General features: G+C 64.7%; 1 protein-coding gene across 1 annotated transcript; it reads left to right on the forward strand.

The window, feature by feature from the left end:
* The first annotated feature begins 19,473 nt into the window (after positions 1–19,473).
* Positions 19,474–26,578, forward strand: LOC142819054 (TBC1 domain family member 25-like). Its single transcript, XM_075903381.1, has 10 exons — positions 19,474–19,648; positions 20,338–20,517; positions 20,823–20,894; positions 21,108–21,255; positions 22,076–22,143; positions 22,924–23,070; positions 24,143–24,233; positions 24,825–24,952; positions 25,803–25,935; positions 26,460–26,578. The coding sequence occupies exons 1-10, from the start codon at positions 19,474–19,476 to the stop codon at positions 26,512–26,514; spliced, it is 1,197 nt and encodes a 398-aa protein (XP_075759496.1). The 3' UTR covers positions 26,515–26,578.
* The last annotated feature ends 892 nt before the right edge of the window (positions 26,579–27,470 follow it).

Below are 27,470 nucleotides of genomic sequence, written 5' to 3' on the forward strand. Positions count from 1 at the left end.
ACACCATCGTCGCAGCCAGGCATTCACCTCCAGGATGCACCTCTCTCTGCCTGGGCCCCTACCTTTGACAGGAAGGATAGAAGAGAATACCACCTGCGCTCCAAACTAGTCTGCACTGGGGCTTTACTTAGAAATAACCCCCTTAGGTCGAATTAATAAGCGGAGCCGCACCACCAAGCCCGTGAGGCACTAGGTGGCGCTGTTACACGTGGTCTTACCAGCTCTACTAGCTCTTTTCTCCTCAAGCCAGCAGCAGTGTGTGCAAGAGGCCGTGTTGTGCTTGTCTTTGTAACCCAGTGGCTTTGCCGGGGAGTTTTTGCCAGCAGCAAGAGTGTTTTGGTCCCTGCCTTCAATTTTCCAGCTACACCCAGTCCCTGGGGCCCATCTGCTCCCTGGGTGCCGGGCTGAGAGTTCTGACCAAGGCGTTCGCCTGCTTGGTATTTGTGGCCACCTCTGTTCCGGGACTGGTGAACAGACACAAGTGTAAATAAATGTCTCCACTCAGAGTTGTTGATTCCTCTTCTGCTGGGAAATTGACTGGCGAGTCCCTGGCAGCTGCTATCGCTTGGCACAGAGACCATATTATTATTTGATTTCTATAGCTGTTGGGCATCTCCTGCTCCAAATGTCACTGCATGGACAGTCGGGACCCTTGGGATCTAGTCCCAGCTCAGCCCTGCTTCTCAGCTCGCTGCCTCAGTTTCCCCTTCTACTGAACATGAGTGGTGAGACCGACACACATCACAGGGAGTATGCACTCTTTATCAAGCTTAAAGAGAGCCCCTCCCCACTTAGAGGCAAACAGGAGACATTAAGGATATATGAGAACGCTCCCTAAACCTTTCCACCAGTAGCGCTTTCCAAAAGAGGTCTCTGTCTGTCTCATTTACAGATGGGGAAACTGAGGCCTGGGAAGATTTATGAATTTGCCCAAGATCACCCTGTAGGCCAGCATCAGAATCGAAACAGTTCTCCTCAATCCCCTCCCTTTGCTCCCCTCACTAGGCAGCATGACCGTTACTAGCCGAGCCGAGCTGGGCTTTTGGGATTGGTCCTGCCTTGGGCAGGGGGCTGGATCTCATGACCTCCTGAGTCTCTTCCAGCCCTGGGGTTCTATGATTTGACTGTCCTGCTAAAGGGGAACGTTTTGCATCAATACCAATTTGGGGGCGGGACTATCCAGAAACGCGTGTTGCTATTAGCCACTGAGAAACGTCAGTCGTGCCTGTTCAAGAGGTTGAAAGCGGAACCCTGAATCCGAACCCCAGATTCGGTCTCCCCCTCCCCTCCAAACCCACGGCTCATCAGAGACCACCCCTCAAAGGCCGGAGCGGACCCTGCATTTAGCCTGGCCCATGCTGGAGCCAGATCTGGGCTCCCTCGCCTTGCTCCAGCATGGGGCCGTGTTGCAACACCCCTGCTCTTTCTCCTGTCAAACCTGACAGCCCCCCGGCCCCTCCCCGCCCCATCCCTGCCCCTTCCCCTGCCCCAAGTGGGCCATAAACCCATCACGGACTGTCCCTTAATTGCCCGACGCCCCAGCCACCGGGAGGGGAGCAGAGAGGCCTTTGCGGAGTGAAAGCAGATAAACATCTCCCGGGGCTGCGCTTTGTTGAGCTCCAACTTCCAAACAAACCCCCTCCCCAGGGAGGGGTCGGGAGGCCCAGGCCCTGCCCAGACTGGAGTGAGCCCAGGCCTGGGACGGCGCATTCCTCCAGCCAGGCCTCCTGCCGAGGTATTTATGGCCACCCCCTCGGCTGCCCTTTTATTGCACTTGATGCTGAGTCTCTTGTCTGCCTGCTGCCAGCTCCAGCTGCCGGCGAGTCGTCCTGGCAGAGCTGTGCTGGGCCCCTTTGAACCAGGCAATTAGCACATCTGCCTTCCCAGAGGGGCGTTCCTGCCCCCCGCTCCCGGGGAGCCGGCCCAAGGGCTGCCCCGACACCCGCTGGACTGAGCCGGCCCGGTGCGAGGGGATGACCCGGCACTGCGGGGCGAAATCAGACGGGCGGAGGAACCGAACCCCCGGGGGGAGGGATCTGGAGTCACTCCACAATGCTGGCTGCCCCAGGATCAATCCAGGAGACAATAGTGTCAGAGCGAAAACCCTGCGCGCACTGAGCTTCGGGAGATGGGTGTCAATCCAGAGTCACACCACTTGCCCCGTTTTGGTCCTGGTGACAAGTGGTGTAAAGCTGAAGCGTCTCCTCTCTGGGGGAGACGGGTGTGAACCCAGCAACACTCCATGCACCCTAAGGGGTGACTCCGGAGAGACACCGAAGTTGGGGCGAGCAGGAAGTGGCCCTGGCGTCTCCCCACGTTTAGGGGAGGGCAGGGCCCAGCCCCATGGCATCCCAGAGACGCGTTGCTCCCCCGGCCCTCCTTGGCGCTTTACTCCCCCCAGAGCCGGGCCGAGGGGTCTCTGGGGCTCGGCCGGCTCTGCCGTCTGCCTGGGGGCCCCCACAAAGCGCCCCCCTTCTCAGCCTCTGGCCTGTGACCCAGGCATGCCCTTCGCCTCAGCCCCACCTGGGGGCTGCCTTCCCTCCCCAGCCGCAGAGCCGTCTCCCCCGGCCGAGTGTCCGGACCACGGCCCCACGGCCCCCCGCCCCCCAGCCTTGCCAAGCCCCCCCCCGCGTCTCCCCATTGCTGCCAAGAATCATCCCCCCCCTCGCCCCAGCTCCCATCACCCCACACAAGCTGCCCGACCCCTCAGCGCTGATCCCCCCCCCTCCCACCACTGTCGAGAGCTCAGCTCCACATCTGGCCGGCCCGGGGTGCCAGCTTCCCTCGCCCACCGGCCAGCCCTGACCCTCCCCCCCCGCAGAGCTGCTCCCCCCTACACACCCCCTCCCAACCCCTGGGAAACATTCAGCAAAACCGCTTGTGGCGGAAACGCCAGCTGGGCACCTAGCCCAGGCCCTTATCCCTGGGCAGCCGGCCGTGCTGGGCCTGGGGTCTCCCTTGCCCGCTCATGGAGGCCCTCGGGTTCACGCCGCTTTGGAACCCAACCATTTCCCGCGCCGTTTTCCAGCCAGCCCTACGGCCAAACGCTTTTCTGCCTCGTCACCTGGGCGCTGGCGCGACGCCAGGGACCCCTCCCGTCCGGCTGACCGGCCCTGCCGCTGTTCTCCTCTACCTGTCGGTCTGCCCCCGCCCCCGGCCCCTTGGCTCATGCCCAGACTGTGAGCTCTGCCTGTCTGGGCAGTGTCTAGCACAACGAGGCCCTGTCTGGGGCTGCTCTGGGGGGCCCCGAGCCATCAGTGCTCACTGCTGTTCACCGACAGGACCTCTACTGCCCCACGGGACCCTTTACAGACAGGGAGATGGCATTCCGCCCCTCAGATGCAGCCAGCTCTGGGCTGGAGGGCAGCCGCCAAGTAGACAACACACTGCAGCGGAGGGGACCGCGAGGAGCAGCCAACGTCTTCGAGGTTCATGGAATCATAGCAAACTAGAACGGGAAGGGAGGTCGAGTCCCGTCCCCTGCCCTCACGGCAGGACCAAGCACCGTCTACTCTAGACCAGCCCTGACAGGTGTCTGGCCAACCTGCCCTTAAATATCTCCAGCGATGAAAACTCCACAACCTCCCTGGGCAATTTATTCCAGAGCTTCCCCACCCTGACAGGCGGGAAGTTTTTCCTAATGTCCCACCCTCGCTGCAGTTGACGCCCGTCGCTTCTTGTCCTGTCCTCAGAGGCCAAGCAGAACAATTTCTCTCCCTCCTCCTTGTGACACCCTTGGGACTCGCTCTCTGTCATAGGAAAGACGCTCGTGCGGTAGCAATGTCGCGGGCGTTCAGCAGCCATGTGGTGTGAGACGCTGGCCCTTGGCCTTTGCGGGGCTGGCTCTGGAGGGGTACAGCTGCCCTGCACCGTAGCTCGAAATAAGAGACGCAATTGACGCAAATTGTGTCTGTTATTTTGGTGCCATTTCGAAATAACCCGCTGTTCCGACATGCCCCTGGCTCCTCGTGCAATGAGGGACGTCGGAGTAGCCAGCCCGGTCTATTTCGAAATAACGGGCTTGCGGGGAAGACGCGGGCTACTCCGGGATCCCGAAATAGCTCCGCAGTGGAGACGTAGCGTAGGAGAGCGAAGGGCCGTGTGGCGTGAGTCGGGGGCCTCAGTTCCGACGCCTTTCTGGGCCCATCACAGAACCGCAGAGTGACAGTGGGGGGCGGCTCTGGGTCAGGCTAGCAGGGCAGTGCAGAGCGGGAGGGGACAGTGGGGCTTGAGGGGCTGTACCTAGTTATGGGGTGAGGCCGGAGTTTTCCTAGTTGTACTCCAGGGACCAGACGCGGGAAGGGAGAGAGAGAATCATTTCTCCGTGTTCAACTTGGCAAGAACATTTGGACCTGGTGGAAGAGGCCAGATTCCTGCTCCCGGCTCCCAAGAAACCGCCTCCCCCCGCCCCCAGCCGGCTCTCACTTGGGCTCAATGGGCAAGCTGGGCCGGGAGGCTGAGCAGGGCGGGCCGTGTGTCCTGGTACATCCCCCCCAGCTCCTCACAGACCCACCACCGGCCTCCAGCACCCGATCCCCAGCCGCTGGACTCGGCAGCTGCCCCCAGTCCCGGAGGAGGAGGCTTTGGGGGTCTGGCCCAGGCCGGATTCTGAGCCACTGACCTCGCAGGGTCCTTGCTGGTGCGAAGGGGCCGGGAAGCCGGCCAGGGTCTGGCCACGAGGCTCTGCCGGCCCGTGCTGGGGTGGGCAGAGGGCAGGCTGGGGGAGCCATCTGGCTGTTCTCAGCTGCCATGTTTACACAGACGGCTCGGCAGGGTGGGCGTCTGGGATTCGCCAAGGGGGACGGGAGAGCGCGCTCTCTCCCACCCCGCCCGCCCCGGGGAGCAGGGGGCCTGGGAGCCGCGCCTGTCTGAATTTGGATCAGCGCCGGCAGCCATAAATCGGCGGGCGAGATGGTGGGAGGGGAGCAGGCTTGGGGGGGCCAGTTTTATGGCCATTCCTCCCGCGTTAAAGGGCAAGACCCTTCGTGCATCCGTCTCCGGGCCCCCACCCCCTGTGCTTAGCAGGCTTGGTCCAGGATTTATGCTCCCACCTACCTGGAACTCCCCAGAGACGGGGGCAGAGCAGGAACCCATCTCTCCTTCCTCCGGCCAGGCCCTGCGGGGAAGGGGATGTCCACAGGAGCCGCCGGATGCTGTCCCAACCAAAGGCCGGGGGCTGGTTCTGATCCCACCGGTGCAGCTTTGGCCCCCCAGCGGGTCCGGATGGGGTGAATCACCTGAGGGTCGGACCCATGGCAGCCCCACTGGCAGAGCCACGCTGGTCCGTCCTGGGGATGGAGACAGCCGTGGGCCCCGGGGGATCCCTACTCGCACTGTGGAGCTCTGTCCCCCTCTAGCGGCGGCTGGGCCCGGTTCCCCCGCGCCCTGCTGAGCCAGGCCTGGCTGGGCCGGGGTCCTGTCTTGGAGCAGAGCGGCTGGGTTTGGCTCCCCAGCCAGCCCTGCCGCTCCGTGCGAGTGGGCTGCGCCGGGTTCGCTTCGATTCCCCAAGCGCCATGAAGCGGAGGCCACCTGCCCTGCCCTGCCCTGCCTCCGCACACACCGTGCACCTCTGCTCACGCCTCCCCCGGGAGCCCCAGCTGGCGGCCCCCCTGGCCCGGCCTGAGCAGAGAGCTTGTCCGTGGAGGGGCAGTCTTTTCCAATCTGCGGAGAATCCCTCCGGGCAGTACGGGGGCTAGGATGCACAGGCGGGCTCCAGGGGGCGGTGCCAACTTGCAGACGTCTACTCCCGTTAGGCCAGGTGGGCGTTTTCCGGCCCAGGTGCCCAGGCTCCAGCACTGCGCTGCCCCCTAGTGCTTAGACGTGGCACTGCACAGCACCACCACCACCACCACCACCACCCCCCCCCCCCGCCTGGGTCTGTCACAAAACTGGGGCGAATTGGGGTGCAAAAGAGCCGCATGCGCCCCAGCCAAGGGCCTCATGTGGAGCTCATCGATTGGCAGCAGTTCTGGTCCCAAAGGGGGAGGCGTGGGGGGGACACACCCAGGCCTGTGGCAACTCACCACAAATTTGAAGGTCATAAATTGCCGGGTGCTGATGCCGGGTCTCTGGCGAGCGGCATGATGCCCAGGGGGGTGACCCCGAGTCCCGTCCCCCGGCAGCCTGGCTCCCTGGTTCTTTGCGTCTCTCTTCTACCCACCCACACACCACACACACCCCACACACCACACCCCTCCACACACCCCTCACAAACATACACACCCACCCACCACACCCACCACAAACATACACACCCACACACACCCCACACACACCTCTCACAAACATACACACCCCCACACACCCACACACCACAGCCCTCCACAAACATACACACCCACACCCCACACCACTACAAACACACATACACCACACCCCTCCACACACCCCTCACAAACATACACCCCCACCCACCACACCCCCACCACACTCCTCACAAACATACACACCCTTCCACACACCCCTCACAAACATACCCACCCTCACACCCCCCCTCACAAACATACACACCACACACCCACACACCGCAGCCCTCCACAAACACCCACACCCCACACCACTACAAACACACGTACACCACACCCCTCCACACACGGGAGTTTGGGAGTCCAGCGGGTCCCGTCTCCGAGTGGGGGGCCGCGAGCCGGGCTAGGTTTGCCTTGCAGCTGATGGTTTAGAACTGATTGTCGGGGGGCCGGGGGGCAATGCAGGGAGCGGGGTAGCGAGCCCAGCTGTCTCTGTGCCTGGCGGGGGGACCCCCAACCAGGGAAATGTCCATGCCCAGGTCCAACCTCTTGGCTCCTCAGACCCCCCCCCCCCCCGTGCTTTGGGGCTGCCCCCGGCTCATGTCTGCTGCCAGTTGCGGGGGGAGCTCCGAAGAAAGGGGGAATGGCCCCTTTAAAGGCAACTGCATGGGAGGGGCCGGAGAATGCGACTGCAGGTGCATCCCCCCCTACTCCCCCCGGGGCGTGGGGAGCGGAGCAGAACACCTGGCCCCGGCTTCAGGTTTGCATCAGCCGCCTGCTCCCAGCCAGGGCCTGGCTCGGCACTCATCCATCATCTCCCGGCAGCCCCGGGCGGGGGGGAGGGAAGGGGGCTTTAACCCTTCGAACGCCCAGGCCATCAAGGCTAGTGGGCTCTTTATCCACACAGGGAAACTGAGGCACAACCCCCCCGCCAACACAGAGTCTGGCAGAAGACCCCAGGGTCCTGCAGTCTCACCTCTAAACCAAGCTGCCTCCCAGCATCCCCACCCTCCCGGAGACCCCTCCCCTACAGCGGGGAGCCCTCAGCCACTGTCCTGACAGGGCCCTCGAGGAGACAGGCTGCTTCTCCCACCAGTCCCCCTTGAGCGAGGGCCCTGGCTGGCCCCGGGCTGCAGGGGAAGGCCTTAGATCCCCTTCCCGGCCCAGCAGCCCCCCGCGTGAAGGGCTGGGAGGAGGGAGGCGATGGGGCCCCTCTCTCTGGTTGGGGGGCGGCAGATGGAGGGGAAGCGGGCGGGGGAAGGGGTCTCTCGCCAGCCGGCTTTGAAGAGCCACATGAAAGCCGCAGCCTCGCCGAGCTTTGAACTCCGGCCAGGGCCCCCACGGTTCTCCCGTTCAAACACTGGGGCTGCGCCGATCGCCAGGCAGCATTCGCTCACGGCTCAAGCACGCCGGGGCCGCGGGCTCTGCAGGCCCAGACGCAGCCGCCCCCCCTCCCAAGTTCAGTGGGGGGGGGGAGCAGGGCCCCACTCACAAAGAGGGCAGAGACCGGGGTAAATACCAGCAGGAGCGCAGGGGTTCAAAGCACTTCGCAAGGGGGGCGGAGCTGGGGCCTGCTTTGTGGAGCTGGGAACGGAGCCCAGGACACCTGACTCCCAGCCCCTGCCCCCCACTCTAACCACTAGACCGCACTCCCCTCCTAGGCTGGGAACAGCCTGGGTCTAAATTCCTCTGTGAAGCCTGCGCAGGAGGTCTGCCCCCAGGATTTTGAGACATGCCCTGATGGCCGGGAGTTGCCCGGACAGGTGGCTGAGCTGCCTTGGGGGAGTTTGCTGGAGATCAGGGGTTGCTGGCTTCACTCCCTCACGCCCCAGCTGCCCTTACGGAGACAGGGAAGGCTGTTCTCCCCTCCCCTGCCATAAACACACGCTCACTGTCCAATTCCAGGCACCCTCCTGCCGAATTAAGGGTCAGTCGCTAGGCGGGACCAGAGACCATGGGGGGGGGGGACCCTCTAAGAGACTAGAGAACGAGCCTCCCCCACATCCCAATGCTCCCTGCAAATGTCTGTTTCAAGTCCCCCTGCCCCCCCCCTGCTGTGTGGGGATGTCTGTTTCGGGCACCCCCCTGTGTCCACTTTTCATAGATGCCACCTGACACCTCCTGTCCTCGCTCTTGGTTTCATGCCTCCCCCACTCCGCTCCCCCCCCCCGCCCCCTCCCCCACACACATCTGCATCACTGCCCGGCCTGGGGAGGGCTGTTTCCATGGAAACAGAGGCCTTGTCTTTCCAGCAAATCCCTTGCTCTCCCATTCACGCCTCGGGCCATGGCTGTGGGTGAAAGGAGCTGGGAACGGCCCAAGGCCCAGCAAACTCAGCTCACCCATGCCCCCCCCCAGCACATGGCAGGGGAACGGCTGACAGCCCCAGCTGAGGGGGCTCAGACAGCCGGGGGGAGCCCCGTGCTCCAGGGCCGTCTCCATTCCCTTTCACAAGGCTGGGGGGGACGTAAGGGGGATGGAGAAAAGTCGGGGGGCTAGAAGCTCATTGCCAGAAGATAGATAGATAGATAGATAGATAGATAGATAGATAGATAGATAGATGGCGTATGGGGGTAGATAGATAGATAGATAGTTAGAGGGGGCATGGGGGTAGATAACTAGCCAGAGGGGGTACGGGGTAGATAGACAGACAGAGGGGGGTACAGGGTAGATAGATAGATAGGGGGGTGCATGGGGGTAGATAGATAGGGGGTGCATGGGGTAGATAGACAGACAGAGGGGGGTACGGGGTAGATAGATAGATGGGGGTGCATGGGGGTAGATAGATAGGGTGTACGGGGTAGATAACTAGCCAGAGGGGGTACGGGGTAGATAGATAGAGGGGTGTATGGGGGTAGATAGATAGAGGGGTGTATGGGGGTAGATAACTAGCCAGAGGGGTGCATGGGGGTAGATAGCTAGAGGGGGTATGGGGGTAGATTACTAGCCAGAGGGGGTACGGGGTAGATAAATAGATAGAGGGGTGCATGGGGGTAGATAGATAGGGGGTACGGGGTACATAGATAGATAGAGGGGTGCATGGGGGTAGATAACTAGCCAGAGGGGGTACGGGGTAGATAGCTAGCCAGAGGGGTGCATGGGGGTAGATAGATAGGGGGTACAGGGTACATAGATAGAGGGGTGCATGGGGGTAGATAGGGGGTACGGGGTACATAGATAGAGGGGTGCATGGGGGTAGATAACTAGCCAGAGGGGGATACGGGGTATATAACTAGCCACAGAGGGTACGGGGTAGATAGCTAGCCAGAGGGGTGCATGGGGGTAGATAGATAGGGGGTACGGGGTACATAGATAGATAGAGGGGTGCATGGGGGTAGATAGCTAGCCAGAGGGGATACGGGGTAGATAGCTAGCCAGAGGGGTGCATGGGGGGAGATAGCTAGCCAGAGGGGTGCATGGGGGGAGATAGACAGACAGAGGGGGTAAAGGGGAGATAACTAGCCAGAGGGGTGCATGGGGGTAGATAGATAGGGGGTACGGGGTACATAGATAGATAGAGGGGTGCATGGGGGTAGATAGCTAGCCAGAGGGGGTACGGGGTAGATAGCTAGCCAGAGGGGTGCACGGGGGTAGATAGATAGGGGGTACGGGGTACATAGATAGATAGAGGGGTGCATGGGGGTAGATAGCTAGCCAGAGGGGTGCATGGGGGGAGATAGATAGGGGGTACGGGGTACATAGATAGATAGAGGGGTGCATGGGGGTAGATAGCTAGCCAGAGGGGTGCATGGGGGGAGATAGATAGGGGGTACGGGGTACATAGATAGATAGAGGGGTGCATGGGGGTAGATAGCTAGCCAGAGGGGTGCATGGGGGGAGATAGATAGGGGGTACGGGGTACATAGATAGATAGAGGGGTGCATGGGGGTAGATAGCTAGCCAGAGGGGATACGGGGTAGATAGCTAGCCAGAGGGGTGCATGGGGGGAGATAGCTAGCCAGAGGGGTGCATGGGGGGAGATAGACAGACAGAGGGGGTAAGGGGGAGATAACTAGCCAGAGGGGTGCATGGGGGTAGATAGATAGGGGGTACGGGGTAGATAGCTAGCCAGAGGGGTGCACGGGGGTAGATAGCTAGCCAGAGGGGTGCACGGGGGTAGATAGATAGGGGGTACGGGGTACATAGATAGATAGAGGGGTGCATGGGGGTAGATAGCTAGCCAGAGGGGGTACGGGGTAGATAGCTAGCCAGAGGGGTGCACGGGGGTAGATAGCTGGCCAGAGGGGTGCACGGGGGTAGATAGATAGGGGGTACGGGGTACATAGATAGATAGAGGGGTGCATGGGGGTAGATAGCTAGCCAGAGGGGGTACGGGGTAGATAGCTAGCCAGAGGGGTGCACGGGGGTAGATAGCTGGCCAGAGGGGTGCATGGGGGTAGATAGATAGGGGGTACGGGGTACATAGATAGATAGAGGGGTGCACGGGGGTAGATAGCTAGCCAGAGGGGGTACGGGGTACATAGATAGATAGAGGGGTGCACGGGGGTAGATAGCTGGCCAGAGGGGTGCACGGGGGTAGATAGCCAGGCAGCTGAGGGTGGACGGGCGGGTGGATGGAGGCGCAGAGAGCTGTTTGCAGGCTCCAACCTGCCCCCCATTTCCGGCCCTGGCGGGGGGGGGGGGGGCAGCCGGCACAAATGAAGCGACAGCAGCTGGGCCTGTGGTGCTCCAGCCCCCAGCTCTTGTGTCATATTTGCCTCCCTGCTGATTTATTGCGGCTGTTTCCCCCCCGCCCCCGCCCCAGGACGAGGCTCTTCGGGGCCGCACATTCCATTCCAACGCCAATAAAGCGCTGCCGGGGGCGGGGGGCAGGGAGCGGCCACGCCTGGGCCCCCCACCGCCTGCCTGCTGGAAGGGGTGCCGGGGAGCGGCGGACGGGCTCAGTGCAGGGCTCCTGGCCCAGGGCTTCTGGCAATGCCAGCTCAGTGCCGGGGCCCTGTTCCTGGCTGCACCTCTAGGGGGCGCTGTGCGGCAGGGGAAAGGCACCAGCAGGGGGCGCTGTGCGGCAGGGGAAAGGCACCAGCAGGGGGCGCTGTGCGGCAGGGGAAAGGGACCAGCAGGGGGCGCTGTGCGGCAGGGGAAAGGCACCAGCATGGGGCGCTGTGCGGCAGGGGAAAGGCACCAGCATGGGGCGCTGTGCGGCAGGGGAAAGGGACCAGCATGGGGCGCTGTGCGGCAGGGGAAAGGCACCAGCAGGGGGCGCTGTGCGGCAGGGGAAAGGGACCAGCAGGGGGCGCTGTGCGGCAGGGGAAAGGCACCAGCAAGGGGCGCTGTGCGGCAGGGGAAAGGCACCAGCAGGGGGCGCTGTGCGGCAGGGGAAAGGGACCAGCAGGGGGCGCTGTGCGGCAGGGGAAAGGCACCAGCATGGGGCGCTGTGCGGCAGGGGAAAGGCACCAGCAGGGGGCGCTGTGCGGCAGGGGAAAGGGACCAGCAGGGGGCCCTCTCCCACCCCCTCCCAGGGCTGAGCCCAATGCCCCAGCATGGCGCTAGGGGGCACATGCAGCCGCACGGAGCATCGCTCCGGTGCAGTGAGAACCTGGAGCCCTGCTTCAGAAGGTGGCTCCTGATCTGAAAGCACCACCCGGGCCTGGAGCCGGAGGGGAATCTCCCTCGGCCTGTGGCCCTATAGGGCACATGGGATAAGTAGGGCCGAGTCCATCCCCCAGAGGGCGGGCTGCAGGGACATATGAGGCAGCGCGACGTGCGGGAGGGGAGCCCAGAGCTGGTCACTGCAGACAGCCTCTGTTCCCAGCCCCCCTCGCTCCCCCCAAAATTCTACCCTGGGCTACGAGCCCAGAGCAGATCGGGATCTTGGCCCATCCCCACTGGGCTTTGTGCTTGGCCCGTTACACACCAGGGGCCGATTCTGAATTCGCTTCTGGATCTGCCTGTGGCCAGATGCTGGGTCTGCAGAACCAGGATGGAAACAGCCCCCCTCCCCCCACCCGCTGCCCCTGCCGGAACCTGGCCTTTCAGCACCGCCAGGACCAGGCTCAGGGGTAGGGGCATTCACCGGGCTGCTCCGACCCAGCCTGGCCCAAATGGGCCCCAGGGGTCCTGCAGCCTGGCCTTTGCCACAAACTCCTTCCCCTGCCCCTCTGCCCCCCCAAGGCATTTACACGGCGCCCAGCGCATCCAGGGCCCCACGCCCACGCCCATCCAGGAGACATGCGTGGATACAGCCGCGGGGCTCTGGCTGGCAGCCCCCAGCGCTCCCGGCCTGGGCCTCGGTGCCAGCCTCCCGCGACGAGCCATTACCAGCTCGGCACCCCCGCGGGGTGGGCCGTGAATTTCCCAGCCAGGAGACTCACCGCATGAGCAGCCGGAGAGCAATCGGTGCCCCGTGGATGAGCCGCTGCTCATTAGCGGCGAGAAATGAGCCGGGGAAATGGCCTGCCAGGACATTCCAGTCCGTATCCGCCCTGCTGGAGTCAGTACCCACCTGCCCCCGGGCCCTTATCGGGGGCATCGCCTGCTCTCCAGGTACCCGACAGCCCCCACCGCCTTCTGGGCACCCCGTATCGCCCAAGGGGGACCCTCCTCTTGCCACTCACTCACCTTCTCCCCTTGATCTATACAAGGGAGCACGGGCATGAACCACACAGAGACGCAGCCTGGAAAGAGACGAAACCCAGCTGGGCAGCACTGCTCAGTAACCAGGGCATGAGAAAGCAGCAAAGGAGGAGAGAGGCCTGGACCAACCGCTGTGAGCCGAGTGCTTGTACCACCATCCAGGAGAGATTCAAATGCCGCCCAGCTGATTAGCCACCAGCAGGTATATCTATTGGTGGTGCACATCCGCACATGCCTCAGTGCACAGAACAAAATTTATTCTGCACATGGAAAGAAAAATTAAATGGACATTACCCCAGACTGGCACGTGCCACCCACCACCCTCCCTCCCTGTTGGCTGTCACTGTGGCAAGCAACAACACCCCCAATTCACAGGGAGGGAGGGAACTGGAAGAGAGATGTTTGCGTCATTATTTTAAGCTGCTAAATTGGGCAGCTGGGGGGTGAATCTGGGATAGATAGATAAGTAGATAGATGGGTGTAGGGGATAGAGAGATGGGTTTTTGCAGATAGATAGATGGGGGGTGTAGGGATAGATAGATAGATAGATAGATAGATAGATAGATAGATAGATAGATAGATAGATAGGGGTGTAGGGGATATAGGGGATAGATAGATGGATAGATGGATGGGGGTGTAGGGGATAGATAGATGGGGTGTTTGCAGATAGATAGATGGGGGGTGTAGGGATAGATAGATAGATAGATAGATAGATAGATAGATAGATAGATAGATAGATAGATAGATAGATAGATAGATAGATAGATAGATAGATAGATAGATAGATAGATGGGGGATATAGGGGATAGATAGATGTATAGATGGATGGGTGTGTAAGGAGTAGATAGATGGATGGGGGTGTAGGGGATAGATAGATGGATAGATGGATGGGGATGTAGGGGATAGATAGATGGGGTGTTTGCAGATAGATAGATGGGGGTGTAGGGGATAGATAGATGGATAGATGGATGAGAGTGTAGGGGATAGATAGATGGATAGATGGATGGGGGTGTAGGGGATAGATGGATGGGGGGTGTAGGGGATAGATAGATGGATGGATGGGGGTGTAGGGGATAGATGGATAGATGGATGGGGGTGTAGGGGATAGATAGATAGATAGATAGATAGATAGATAGATAGATAGATAGATAGATAGATAGGGGGTGTAGGGGATAGCTAGAGGGATAGATGGATGGGGGGGTGTAGGGGATAGATAGATGGATGGGGGGTGTAGGGGATAGATAGATGGATAGATGGATGGGGGTGTAGGGGATAGATAGATGGATAGATGGATGGGGGGTGTAGGGGATAGATAGATGGATAGATGGATGGGGGGTGTAGGGGATAGATAGATGGATAGATGGATGGGGGGTGTAGGGGATAGATAGATGGATGGATGGGGGGTGTAGGGGATAGATAGATGGATGGGGGGGTAGGGGATAGATAGAGGGATAGATGGATGGGGGGTGTAGGGGATAGATAGATGGATAGATAGATAGGGGTGTAGGGGATAGATAGATGGATGGGGGGTGTAGGGGATAGATAGATGGATGGGGGGGTGTAGGGGATAGATAGAGGGATAGATGGATGGGGGTGTAGGGGATAGATAGAGGGATAGATGGATGGGGGTGTAGGGGATAGATAGATGGATGGGGGGTGTAGGGGATAGATAGAGGGATAGATGGATGGGGGTGTAGGGGATAGATAGATGGATGGGGGGTGTAGGGGATAGACAGAGGGATAGATGGATGGGGGGTGTAGGGGATAGATAGAGGGGTAGATAGATGGGGGGTGTAGGGGATAGATAGATGGATAGATAGATAGGGGTGTAGGGGATAGATAGATGGATGGGGGGTGTAGGGGATAGATAGAGGGATAGATGGATGGGGGTGTAGGGGATAGATAGATGGATGGGGGGTGTAGGGGATGGATAGATGGATGGGGGGTGTAGGGGATAGATAGATGGATAGATGGATGGGGGGTGTAGGGGATAGATAGATGGATAGATAGATAGGGGTGTAGGGGATAGATAGATAGATGGATGGGGGGTGTAGGGGATAGATAGAGGGATAGATGGATGGGGGGTGTAGGGGATAGATAGATGGATAGATAGATAGGGGTGTAGGGGATAGATAGATAGATGGATGGGGGGTGTAGGGGATAGATAGATGGATGGGGGGTGTAGGGGATAGATAGAGGGATAGATGGATGGGGGGTGTAGGGGATAGATAGATGGATAGATAGATAGGGGTGTAGGGGATAGATAGATAGATGGATGGGGGGTGTAGGGGATGGATAGATGGATAGATGGATGGGGGGTGTAGGGGATAGATAGATGGATAGATAGATAGGGGTGTAGGGGATAGATAGATAGATGGATGGGGGGTGTAGGGGATAGATAGATGGATGGGGGGTGTAGGGGATAGATAGAGGGATAGATGGATGGGGGGTGTAGGGGATAGATAGATGGATGGGGGGTGTAGGGGATAGATAGAGGTCTCTGATTTGGGAGCCTAGCTGAGGGCCTGAGTACCCAGATTTTTAACAATCCAACAGTCCAGCCCGCGGCCTGAAGGCAGGTATCCTGCTAGAAAGGTGCCCCCTGCCCAGTACAGATTAGTCCCTTGTCATAGAGCAGGGGTTTCCAAACTCTTGGGCATGCCCAGCACTGGGCCGGGCCATGTCGGGCCTGGGATCTCCTGGCTGCAGGGGGATCCGGTGGGAGGTGCGGGGGCTAAGGCAGCGACTTGTTTGTCTTGGTACCCAAGACTGCGCTGCACCCCAGAAGCGGTCGGTAGCAGGCCCGGCTCCTACGCGGGGGGAGTGGGCAAGTGCAGAGCGCTCCATGCGCTGCCCCTGCCCCAAGCATTAGCCCCTCACTTCCATTGGCTGGGAACCTACTGCCGGCTGCTTCTGGGGCCAGGCTGGCCTGCGGGGCCCGGAGAGGCAGGAAGCTGCCTTAGCCCCCCTGCTGCACTGCTGCCGGGGAACCGCTCGGGGGAAGTCCCTCCTGCCCCAGCCCTGCCCCCCCAAAGCCGGAGCCCCTTCCTGCACCCCAAAGCTCCACCCCGCAGCCCACACGTCAGTCACATGATGTCACGGCACGGCAGCAGCGGGGTCATGAGACGACACGTTTGCCAGGGGCTGTGACAGCGGCCGTGCTGGCTGCACACGCGACAGCCACGGGGCGGTTGGGCGAGTCTCTCTGCGTGGGAAAGTAACGCCTGAGTTAGGGTGTTTTGCAAGGGGTGAGGCCTCCCCACGACAAGCCAGGGCTGGGGTGCAGGGCCCCCCCAAAGCAAGCCTCTGCCTTTCCCCGGAGCACCCAGGGGTGAAATCTTCCCGCCTCGTCCACACCAGCCAGAGCCCCCCCCCCACCCGCCACTGTCTCTCCCCAGCCCATCACCCTGGCATCCAGGCGCAGCCAGGCCAATGAAACGAAGCAGCAGAGTTGACCCTAGTTAACTGATGGGGGGGGGGGGGACTTAGGGGTCCCCCAAAGACACAAAAGGGGCAGCCTGTGTCCCCCAGGGGGCGCCCTCTCCTGGGGGGGAGGGGCTGAATCTGGTCCAGGCGCGGGGGGGGGGGGCTCGGCCCGGGGGTTTCATCCCTCCCCTGCAGGGCCAGGTGACCCGCGGCGCGGCGCTTTGGTGGCACAAGGGAGACCCCTTGTGGCCGCGCCGGGGACGGCAGGCGGCAGCCTGGCAGGGAGGCCAAGGGCGAGAAGATGGGCGCTTTGTGAATGGCAGGGGGGCGGGGGCTGTGTTGGGGGAGGGGTGATGGGATGGGGGGCCGAGATGGGGGAGGGGTGATAGAATTAGGGAGGGGTGATGGGATGGGGGGCCGAGAAGGGGGAGGGGCGATGGAATTGGGGGAGGGGCAATGGGATGGGGGCCGAGATGGGGGAGGGGTGATAGAATTAGGGAGGGGTGATGGGATGGGGGGCCGAGGTGGGGGAGGGGTGATGGGATGGGATGCCGAGATGGGGGAGGGGCGATGGGATGGGGGGCCGAGATGGGGGAGGAGTGATGGGATGTGGGGCTGGGATTAGGGGAGCTGGACTTATTTTTGTGGGGGGGGGGGCAAAATGAGAGGAGAGACTCGGGACTATTGCCCCTGGCTCCTGTCCCCGAGCCGGCCCTTTGGGGGTTCACTGGGCCAGGAGGGAGCCAGGCAGGGCCGTGATACAAACCAGGGCCCAGGGCCTAAGCCACCAGCGAGGGGCGGCTCAGCTCAGCCTAGACCGGGGGAGGGGTCTCAGGGAGGGGGCAAAGCAGCGAGTCAGGCTGCCCCCCGGGCTCCCTAGAGGAGGCCAGACGAGCCAGGCTCTGCCCCTCGCCCCGGCCCCGAGGGAGCCCCCGGCCTCCTTCCCAGCCCTTGTCTGTCCGGGCACCTCCTCCCCCGGCCTGCTCCTCCTTCGGGGGGGCAAGAGCTTTCACCCCTGCCCCTGCAGTGGCCCCCTCCCACCGCGCCCCATCCCCCCGGCACCAGGGCTAAGGTGCCTTCCCCTCCCAGCACCCGCTGCCTGAGTCCCAGGGCGTTTTACACACCGTGAGGCACAAAAGCTCACAGCCGGGACCAGGGGGAGACTGAGGCAGGGAGCCTGACCCGGGGGAGACTGAGGCCAGGGAGCCTGACCCGGGGGAGACTGAGGCAGGGAGCCTGTGGGCCAGCCAGGAATAGACGCCTGCTCGCCCAACACCTAGCCTCCCGCTCTAACCACTAGCCCCCACTCCCCTCTCTGTGCTGGGGGGAGAACCCAGGTGTCCTGGTTCCTGCCCCATTGCCCAGGCTGCTGTAACCCAGCACCGTGTGAATGCCTGGCCATGGGGCTGGGGCACCGGGACATTCCTGTCCCAGCCGGGCAGAGGAATTCGGGGCTCCTGCCACGGCAGTGACAGGTGCCAGCTCCTGCCCTCGCACAGCTGCCCCAGCTGTGGCCCAGGAGTAACGTGACCCCCCCCCCCAGCTCAGGTTACCTGCTGGGGTCAGGGGTCTGCGGGGAGCCGCCCAGCACCCCCAGCTGGGGGGGATTAGGGGCTGCAGCAGCTGGCAGGGGGATTGGCCCTTCTTGGTGGTCTGATGCCGGGTGCCTGTGTAAGGCGGGGGGGGGTTATTGAGGGGGGAGCACACTGACCTCAGAAAAATCAGTCAGGGGCCGCACACAAAGGGAACTGAACAACCCACATTCCCCCGCCCTGCACCCCACCCCTGCAGACACCAGGGGGCCAGGAGCCGGGCCCGGCCCTGCCTTTGCGCTGGTGCCAGGAAGCCCTTTGGACTCCCCCTCTGCAGTGGGGGGGGACTTCCCCCCCCCGCAGCTCTGGGGGGGCGACACCAGCCCAAGTGGGAGCCACGCTGCAGGAGCCTGATGCAGGAGGACCCCCGGTCTCCTGCTGAGAGCCACGCACCGCCCCACAGAGCTACAGCAGCAGGAGGCCAGATGCCGGGCTAGATGGGCCCATTGACTTTCCAGCCCAGGTGGAACCCGATGGTTTCCCAAGCAACAGGCAGCACTAGGGCCCCATTGTGACATCCCCCACGTGGAAGCCGGGGAGAATGGCCTGGGGCAAAGCTGTGACTGGACCCCTGCAGCCCCCTGCTGGCCCCCTGCCACCTGTGGGCCCCACTGCTCCAGGATCCCCCCACCCTATGGCACCCAGCGGTGCCCAGGGCACCAGGCAATGAAGGGTGGGGTGGTGCGCCAGCTCCTGCTGGACTGGCTCCGGGCCCTGAGGTGAGCAGCGGGCTCCTGGGGGTCAGACACATGGGGCTGGCCCCAGGCCCTGACCCTCTTTGTGTGTGACCCCCCCCCCAGGTCTTCCATCGGCGTCCTGCTGCACCTGGCGGAGCGTGCCCTCCACAGAGTCCGCAGCTGCCAACTCCTGCGTGCCCTCCACTCCTGGGCCAGAGACGGGGACGGCACCCCCATCAGGTCAGGCGCCGCCGACCTGGGGCCAGAGCACGGTGTGGGGCAGAGAGCCTGTGGGGGGTGGAGGGAGCAAATGCAAAGGCTGCCTGTGTTCCCCCCAATATCCGTGCAGTGCACAGAGCAAGTGTGGGTCAGTAGGGGGCACTCTACACCCCAGCTCAGTGCAGACCCCTGCATGGCACTAGGGGGCGCCGCGCTGCACAGAGCAGGGTGTGGGTCAGCAGGGGGCGCTCTACACCCCAGCTCAGTGCAGACCCCTGCATGGCACTAGGGGGCGCCGCGCTGCACAGAGCAGGGTGTGGGTCAGCAGGGGGGCGCTCTACACCCCAGCTCAGTGCAGACCCCTGCATGGCACTAGGGGGCGCCGCGCTGCACAGAGCAGGGTGTGGGTCAGCAGGGGGCGCTCTACACCCCAGCTCAGTGCAGACCCCTGCATGGCACTAGGGGGCGCCGCGCTGCACAGAGCAGGGTGTGGGTCAGCAGGGGGCGCTCTACACCCCAGCTCAGTGCAGACCCCTGCATGGCACTAGGGGGCGCCGCACTGCACAGAGCAGGGTGTGGGTCAGCAGGGGGCGCTCTCCCCTCCCAATCAGAGCTGGTCCCGTGGCCCCTGTGCAGCAATGATTCACTGATGGCCCTTCCCCCCACCCCCCTCCCCGCAGCAAGGGCATCGTGGCCGCGTGGCAGAGGGGCCCAGCGGGAATGTGGGGCTGGAGCGGGATCCAGGAGCAGCCACCCGGGAGTCACCCCGATGGGGATAGCGCCTGCACAGGTGGGCCAGAATCCAAGCTTCCGGCAACCAGCTCCCTCCAGAGCCTCTTCGACGAGGCCGGCAGGCTGGACCTGGCGGGGCTGCGCAAGGTGGTCGCGGAGAGAGGTGCGTGGGGGGTAGGGGTGGGGCACCCCCTCTCATCCCAGCCACTGATACCAAGAGTCCCTGAGTCCACGGCAGGGCAGGGCCCAGAGGGGCAGGAAAGCGACCCACCCCCCCGGCCAAAGCAGGCGAGAGCTCAGCGTTGCCCATCTGCTCCGGCTGAGAGCACCTGGGCTCTGCGCCCAGCTCCGCCGCGAGCCCGCGGGGCCCCCGTGCAAGTCACTGCCCTGCTCCGTGCCTCAGTTTCCCCATCTATACAGAGGGGATGGCGCAACTGGCGTGAGGGGTGGTGCTGTGAAGAGAAAGGTGCCGGCTAGGCTGTAGCAGCACCATGGAGCTGTATCAGCAGGCACAGCAACTGCGTGTTGGTTGGAGACCAGGGTTGAACAGAAATAACGCCCCCCCCCAAAACCCACCCTGTGTTTCTGGGTCCCTGCTCCAGCAAAGAGCTGACTACATTTCCCATCAGCACCCAGGGCAGGCTACCAGCCCCTCCCCCTCATTCTCATCACTAGGCACCACTCCCCTCCCAGAGCCAGGGAGGGAGCCCAGGAGTCCTGGCTCCCAGCTTGCACTGCTGTAGCCACTAGGCACCACTCCCCTCCCAGTGCCAGGGAGTCGCGTGTTCTGAGCGTGCAGCCCGTGGTCCAGCCCAGTCCGAGCTCATGCGCTGTGGGGCGGGCTGGGGGCAGGCACCGACGCCAGCGAGCGGCGGGTCACCTGGAAGTTCCTCTTTGGCGTGTATCCTGCGGGCTCCACCGCCGAGGAGCGGCGCCGGCTGGACCAGCAGTTGGCCACTCGCTACCGGAGCATGCGAAGCGCCTGGAGACGGCAGTTCCCCAGCGCCGGGCGCATGAAGGTGCAGTCAGACTGTAAGTGCCCCCCTAGCATGCAGGGGGCTGAGCCGGTGGCAGAGCTGGGGTGGGGGGGTACAATAGGGACCATGGGTGGGGGGGAAACCATCCGCTTCCCCCACCGTTCAGCGCTCCCGCGAACGCCGCCAAGATCTCTTGCCTACAACTCGGGGCAGGTCAGGGCGCCCCGACCTCCAGCCCAGCCACTGACTGGCAGGGACACGCAACCCCTTCAATTTATAGCCCCACAAGCTCCTCCCACTGGGCGGGCCACAGAGCTCCGCCTCCTGCAAGAGCTGGCGACCCCTTTCTCCCTCCCACAGTGGAACTGTCCCTGGCCATTGAGACCTACGAGGCGCAGCAGGGGGCGGAGGCAGACGAGGGTGGCGGTGGAGGTGAGACGTCCCCGCGGTGCCGGTCCTGGCTGGGTGGCAGCGTGGGAGGGGCTGGTGCCACGCAGGGAACGCCCGGGCTCAGCCGGCCATGGGGACTGGAGATCCAGGCCACGTGGGCACGGGAGGGGCACCCTGGGTGTGGGAGTAGAACCCAGGGTCCTGGTCCGTGGCCCCTGCCCCATGGCCCCGCCATCACCGAACCCTGGGGCTCAGTGGGGCCGGGCCGAAGGCTGACGCAGCTGCCTCCTCGCCCCCAGCACAGCCAGTGGGTCCAGAGCCTCAGCCAGCCCCAGTTCCTGGCCACGCTGAGGGACATAGACGCTGACGTGCCCCGCACCGACCGGCACCGCAGCTTCTTCCAGTGAGTGCGCCCGCCGGGCAGGCCCTGGTGCCGCACGCCCCCCCGTGTCACCCCCATGCCACATGCCACTCCCCAGTGCTGCACCCCCCAGTGCCACACGCCCCCCAGTGCCACACGCCCCCCCGTGTCACCCCCATGCCACACGCCCCCATGCCACATGCCACTCCCCAGTGCTGCACCCCCCAGTGCCACACGCCCCCCCGTGTCACCCCCATGCCACACGCCCCCATGCCACATGCCACTCCCCAGTGCCACACGCCCCCCCGTGTCACCCCCATGCCACACGCCCCCATGCCACATGCCACTCCCCAGTGCTGCACCCCCCCAGTGCCACACGCCCCCCCGTGCCACACGCCCCCCCGTGTCACCCCCATGCCACACGCCCCCATGCCACATGCCACTCCCCAGTGCTGCACCCCCCAGTGCCACACGCCCCCCCGTGTCACCCCCATGCCACACGCCCCCATGCCACATGCCACTCCCCAGTGCTGCACCCCCCCAGTGCCACATGTCCCCCCCGTGCCACCCCCCATGCCACAAACCTCAGTGCCACATGCCCCCCCAATGCCACACTCCCCCATTTCAACCCCCCCGGTGCCAGCCCCCCCAGTGCCACAAGCCCCCCCCCAGTGCCACACACCTGCCAGGCAGGCCCCCAGTGCCACATAGGAACAGCCACCCCAGTGCGATGCAGGCACCCCTGCAAGGCCGCCCTAAGCCCTGTGCCCACCAGCCTCTCACACACCCTGTGGGGCCACGTGTCCCCCCCCCCCTGTGGTACCCGGCGCTCACCTGGCTCATCCCTGCTGTGGCTCCGCAGGCGCCAGGGGCTGGTGAAGCTGCTCTACCTGCGGGAGATTCTCATCACGTTCGTGGCCTTCCATCAAGGTGGGTACCCAGCACCCGCCCCCGGCACCCTGCCCCCCCCACTCCCATCACCTGCCCCCAGCACCCCGCCTGCCCCCCACCCTCCAGCACCCACCCCCAGCACCTTGCCCCCCCCCGCTCCCATCACCTGCCCCCCGCCCCCGGCACCCTGCCTGCCCCCCAACTCCCCAGCACCCTGCCTCTTCCCCCCACTCCCAGCACCCACCCCCAGCACCCCGCCTGCCCTCCACCCCCCCAGCACCCTGCCTCTGTCCCTCCATTCCCAGCACCCGCCCCCAGCACCCCTCCTCTGTCCCCCGCCTACCCTCCACCCCCCAGCACCCTGCCTCTGTCCCCCCATTCCCAGCACCTGCCCCCAGCACCCACCCCCAGGACCCCTCCTCTGCCCCCCACCTGCCCTCCACCGCCCACACCTCATTTCTACCCCAGCACCCCACTTCTGCCCCCCACATGCTCCCCACCCTCCCAGCACTCCTCCTCTGCCCCCAGCATCCCGTCTCTATCCCCCACTCACAGCACCCCACTTCTGCTCCTCCAGTGTCTCCTTCTCTGCTCTCAGCCCCCCAGTGCCCTCTCCTCCATTCCTTCCCCGGCCTCTCCCTGTGCTACCCCCCCTCGACTGCCCTTCTGCCCCCCGGCCCCACATCCCCTTCCACCTGCTCCCCACCCTGGTGCCTCCTGACCTCCCCTAACTCCCCTCACTGCCCCTCGCCCCCCGTCTCCTTTGACCCCCACCTGGCTCCCGTTGCCCCACACTCCCCTGACTCCCCCCCTCCCCAGACATTGGCTACTGCCAGGGCATGAACGACTTCGCCAGCCGCTTCCTGCAGACCCTGGACTCCGAGTTCGACGCCTTCTGGTGCTTCGCCACGTGCATGCGGCGCTGGGCCCCCAGCCTGAGTGCCCAGGGCGTGGCGCGCCGCATCCGTGAGCAGCGGGGGGGCCCAGCGCAGGGGAGGGGGACGCGAGCCTCGGTGGGGGGGGAGGGGCTGCGCCTCCCACAGCCGGGTTTTTCCCAAGTCTGGTCCATGGCTGGGTGGGGGGTGACCTCAGAAGTGCGCGTGTAGTGAGATCTAGTGGTTAGAGCAGGGGGCTGGGTCTGGGACTCTTGGGTTCCATTCGCAGCCTTGCCCCGCCCTGTCTGACTTTGGGAAGTAATCCCCACCCCCACCCCCCGGGGAAAGCGGGCTGGGTGGAGCCCCATAGGGGGCGCTCTGTCCTGGCCTTACTGTGGCACTGGGGGCGCTGTGGGGCAGGGGCCAGCAGGAGGCACTGTGGGGCAGGGTCACAGCAGGGGGTGCTCTCCCCTGGCAGCAAGTCCTGGCCTCACTGTGGCACTAGGGGGCGCTGTGGGGCAGGGTCGCAGCAGGGGGTGTTCGCCCCTGGCAGCAAGTCCTGGCCTCACTGTGGCACTAGGGGGCGCTGTGGGGCAGGGTCGCAGCAGGGGGTGTTCGCCCCTGGCAGCAAGTCCTGGCCTCACTGTGGCACTAGGGGGCGCTGTGGGGCAGGGTCGCAGCAGGGGGTGCTCTCCCCTGGCAGCAAGTCCTGGCCTCACTGTGGCACTAGGGGGCGCTGTGGGGCAGGGTCACAGCAGGGGGTGCTCTCCCTTGGCAGCAAGTCCTGGCCTCACTGTGGCACTAGGGGGCGCTGTGGGGCAGGGTCACAGCAGGGGGTGCTCTCCCCTGGCAGCAAGTCCTGGCCTCACTGTGGCACTAGGGGGCGCTGTGGGGCAGGGGCACAGCAGGGGGCGCCATAGGGCAGGGGCACGGCAGGAGGTGCTCTCCCCTGGCAGCCGGTGTGTGGCGGGAGCGCCACCTTCTGGCTGGGATGTATAACTCCACCCCCCAGGCCCTTGTGACCTTTGAAATTCTGGCTTTCGCCCCCTTGTTGGGCACCTGGGGGCACTCCCGGTGCCGGGGGCAAACATCCCCGCTCTGTGGGGCGGGGGCGGGGGCGGGGGCGGGGGCAGGGCTGAGTGCCGTCGGTGTGTCCAGCGCAGAGACCACAGAGGAGCTGCTGCAGCGCGTGGACCCCGAGCTGTATCATCACATCGCCAGGACCTCGGAGGAGAAGCTGCTCTTCTGCCTCGGGTCAGGAGCCCCCCAACCCAGGGTTCCCGCCATGCGGGGGGGGGCTCACCCCCAGGAGCAGTCCAGGGCACTTGACCTGCGGTGGCAGGTGGCTCTGTCACCCCCTGGTGGCCCCCACTGCTCCCTGGCACCTCCACTGCTCCAGGGCGCCCCTCCCCGCTGGGGGGTGGGGGGGTTAAACAAACCCAAAGTTTTACAGGGAAAAGCTGGGCGATTCCCCTCCCCCTCCCCTGCCAACGTCGGGGTTCAGACCTGAGCAGGTTTCCCAGCCAGGGCCGACGGGCAGGCGTGCGGCTGGTCCCGGGGGCGGCTCGCCGGCTTCGACGGGCACCTTCAGCGCCAGCGGCTGCAGGGTCGGGGCGAGAATGGAAGTGGGCTCGGCCGGCCTGTGAGAGACCCCAGCCCCCCCCCCCCCCCCGGCTGCGGCCCTGCGGGGCGGGGGGGCGCCGGGGAGATGGGAGCAGGCCCTGGCCAGCGGGGCTGGAGGAGGGAGAGCAGCCGGGGATGGGGCATTTGGGGCCGGCTGGCAGGGGAGAAGGGCGACCTGCGTGGCCCTGGCTCCTCACGCCCTCCTCCCCGCCCCCGCCCCAGGTGGCTGCTGCTGCGGTTCCAGCGGGAGCTGGGCCATGAGGACGCGGCGCGGGTGATGGAGCTGGGCGCGCTGGAAGGGGACCCCGCCGAGCTGGCCCCCGGTATCCTGTCGCCGCCTGGCAGGGAAGGTGAGGGGCAGCTGCCAGTTCCGCCCCTCCACACCTCAGCCTCTGCCCCCAGATCCGCCCCAGCGCTGACCCACAGCCCCTGCCAGCCCAGTCCTACCCCCCCCAGCTCTACCGGTGCCCCCCGCGCTGACCCACAGCCCCTGCCAGCCCAGTCCTAGCCCCCCCCCGCTCTACCAGTGCCCCCCGCGCTGACCCACAGCCCCTGCCAGCCCAGTCCTACCCCCCCCCAGCTCTGCCGGTGCCCCCCGCGCTGACCCACAGCCCCTGCCAGCCCAGTCCTACCCCCCCCCAGCTCTGCCGGTGCCCCCCGCGCTGACCCACAGCCCCTGCCAGCCCAGTCCTACCCCCCCCAGCTCTGCCGGTGCCCCCCACGCTGACCCACAGCCCCTGCCAGCCCAGTCCTACCCCCCCCCAGCTCTACCGGTGCCCCCCGCGCTGACCCACAGCCCCTGCCAGCCCAGTCCTACCCCCCCCAGCTCTACCGGTGCCCCCCGCGCTGACCCACAGCCCCTGCCAGCCCAGTCCTACCCCCCCCCAGCTCTACCGGTGCCCCCCACGCTGACCCACAGCCCCTGCCAGCCCAGTCCTACCCCCCCCCAGCTCTACCGGTGCCCCCCGCGCTGACCCACAGCCCCTGCCAGCCCAGTCCTACCCCCCCCAGCTCTACCGGTGCCCCCCGCGCTGACCCACAGCCCCTGCCATCCCAGTCTTACCCCCCCCAGCTCTGCTGGTGCCCCCAGTCCCGACCCACAGCCCCTGCCAGCCCAGTCCTACCCCCCCAGCTCTGCCGCTGCCCCCCGTGCTGCCTTTCAGCTCCACTGACCTGGCCCCCACTTGCCCTGCCCTGCAGGGGAGGAGGGCTTGGCCCCGCGCCTGGCCACAGTCTCCTTCGAGGTGCTGCTCTGCGTCGCCCTCCTGATCCAGCACCGCCGGGAGCTGCTCCAGCACCAGCACGTCCACGACTTCTTCCTCTTCGCCCACAGGTCGAGGCCCTGCCGGGGGGGGGGAGCTTGTGGGGTTGCTGGGGGGGAACCCATCTGGCTGGGCCCAGGCTCCCAGCCTGACTCGTTCTTCCCCAAGGGCATGAAACTCAGCGCCCACTCCAGCCAGCCCACGCCAGTGAGCACATGGGGGCAGGGACCATTGAGACCTGCCCCCTGGTGTGGAGCGGAACCATGTGACCTCCAGTCCCAAGAGCCCCATGGGGGAAATGGCTCAGCCCAGAGGGAGGTCCAGGGGTGGGACTCAGGACCCCTGGGTTCTATTCCTAGCTCTGCCCTGGCTGCCCCGTGCCTCAGTTTCCCTCCCACCCAGGTCTCCTCAGATTAGGAGCTCTCTGGGGGGCAGGCCCAGCTGCCCGGCAGGAGCAAGAGTCTTGGTTTCCCGTAAGGGGGCTGCTCCAGCCAGGGACCTCCTGAGTCCCCACGGATTTCCAGGGGTCCAGGCGGGGCACTGTGGGAAGGACCCAGCAGGGGGCGCTGTGTTGAGCACGTGTCTCCCCCTACAGGCTGCAGGGGAAGCTGGCGCTGGACGCACTGCAGAGGGCGGACGGGCCGCTCTAGGGCCAGGTGACAGCAGGGCGCTGGGGAAGGAGCCGCTGCAATGAAGTTGGGTGTATGGAGCTGATGCTGGCTGGCCAGGTCTCTCTGTGCCCCTCCCGACCCCCAAATGCTCCAGGGTCTGCTCCTGCTCTCTGCCAGCTGGGGGGATCTGCCACAGGGCCTGCGCCCGGAGGCCGGCAGCTTGGCTGGGGGACCAGGCTGTGGGGCTAGGGAAAGGGAGTTGGGGGGGGACCATCCATAGGGCAGGGCAGGCAGCAGGGGAGCCGGGCACCCAGAGACGCACACGAACGACCCTGCATGCACCCACGGACACATGCACCCAGCGGCGCCCTGCGGCACACCCAGCGATGCCCAACCAGTGACGCACACGTGTGCACACACAGGGCGCCCGCCACACCCCCCAGCGCCCCCACTCCCGACGGCCCCCTCACACACAGGGCGCCCACCACACCCCCCAGCGCCCCCACTCCCGACGGGCCCCCTCACACACAGGGCGCCTGCCACACCCCCCAGCACCCCCACTCCCGACAGCCCCCCTCACACACAGGGCGCCCACCACACCCCCCAGCGCCCCCACTCCCGACGGGCCCCCTCACACACAGGGCGCCCGCCACACCCCCCAGCGCCCCCACTCCCGACGGGCCCCCTCACACACAGGGCGCCTGCCACACCCCCCAGCACCCCCACTCCCGACAGGCCCCCTCACACACAGGGCGCCCGCCACACCCCCCCAGCGCCCCCACTCCCGACGGGCCCCCTCACACACAGGGCGCCCGCCACACCCCCCCAGCGCCCCCACTCCCGACGGGCCCCCTCACACACAGGGCGCCCGCCACACCCCCCCAGCGCCCCCACTCCCGACGGGCCCCCTCACACACAGGGCGCCCGCCACACCCCCCAGTGCCCCCACTCCCGACGGGCCCCCTCACACACAGGGCGCCCGCCACACCCCCCCA

This window comes from Pelodiscus sinensis, chromosome 19 (genome assembly GCF_049634645.1).
Source record: "Pelodiscus sinensis isolate JC-2024 chromosome 19, ASM4963464v1, whole genome shotgun sequence".
Classification (NCBI taxonomy): Eukaryota; Metazoa; Chordata; order Testudines; family Trionychidae; genus Pelodiscus; species Pelodiscus sinensis.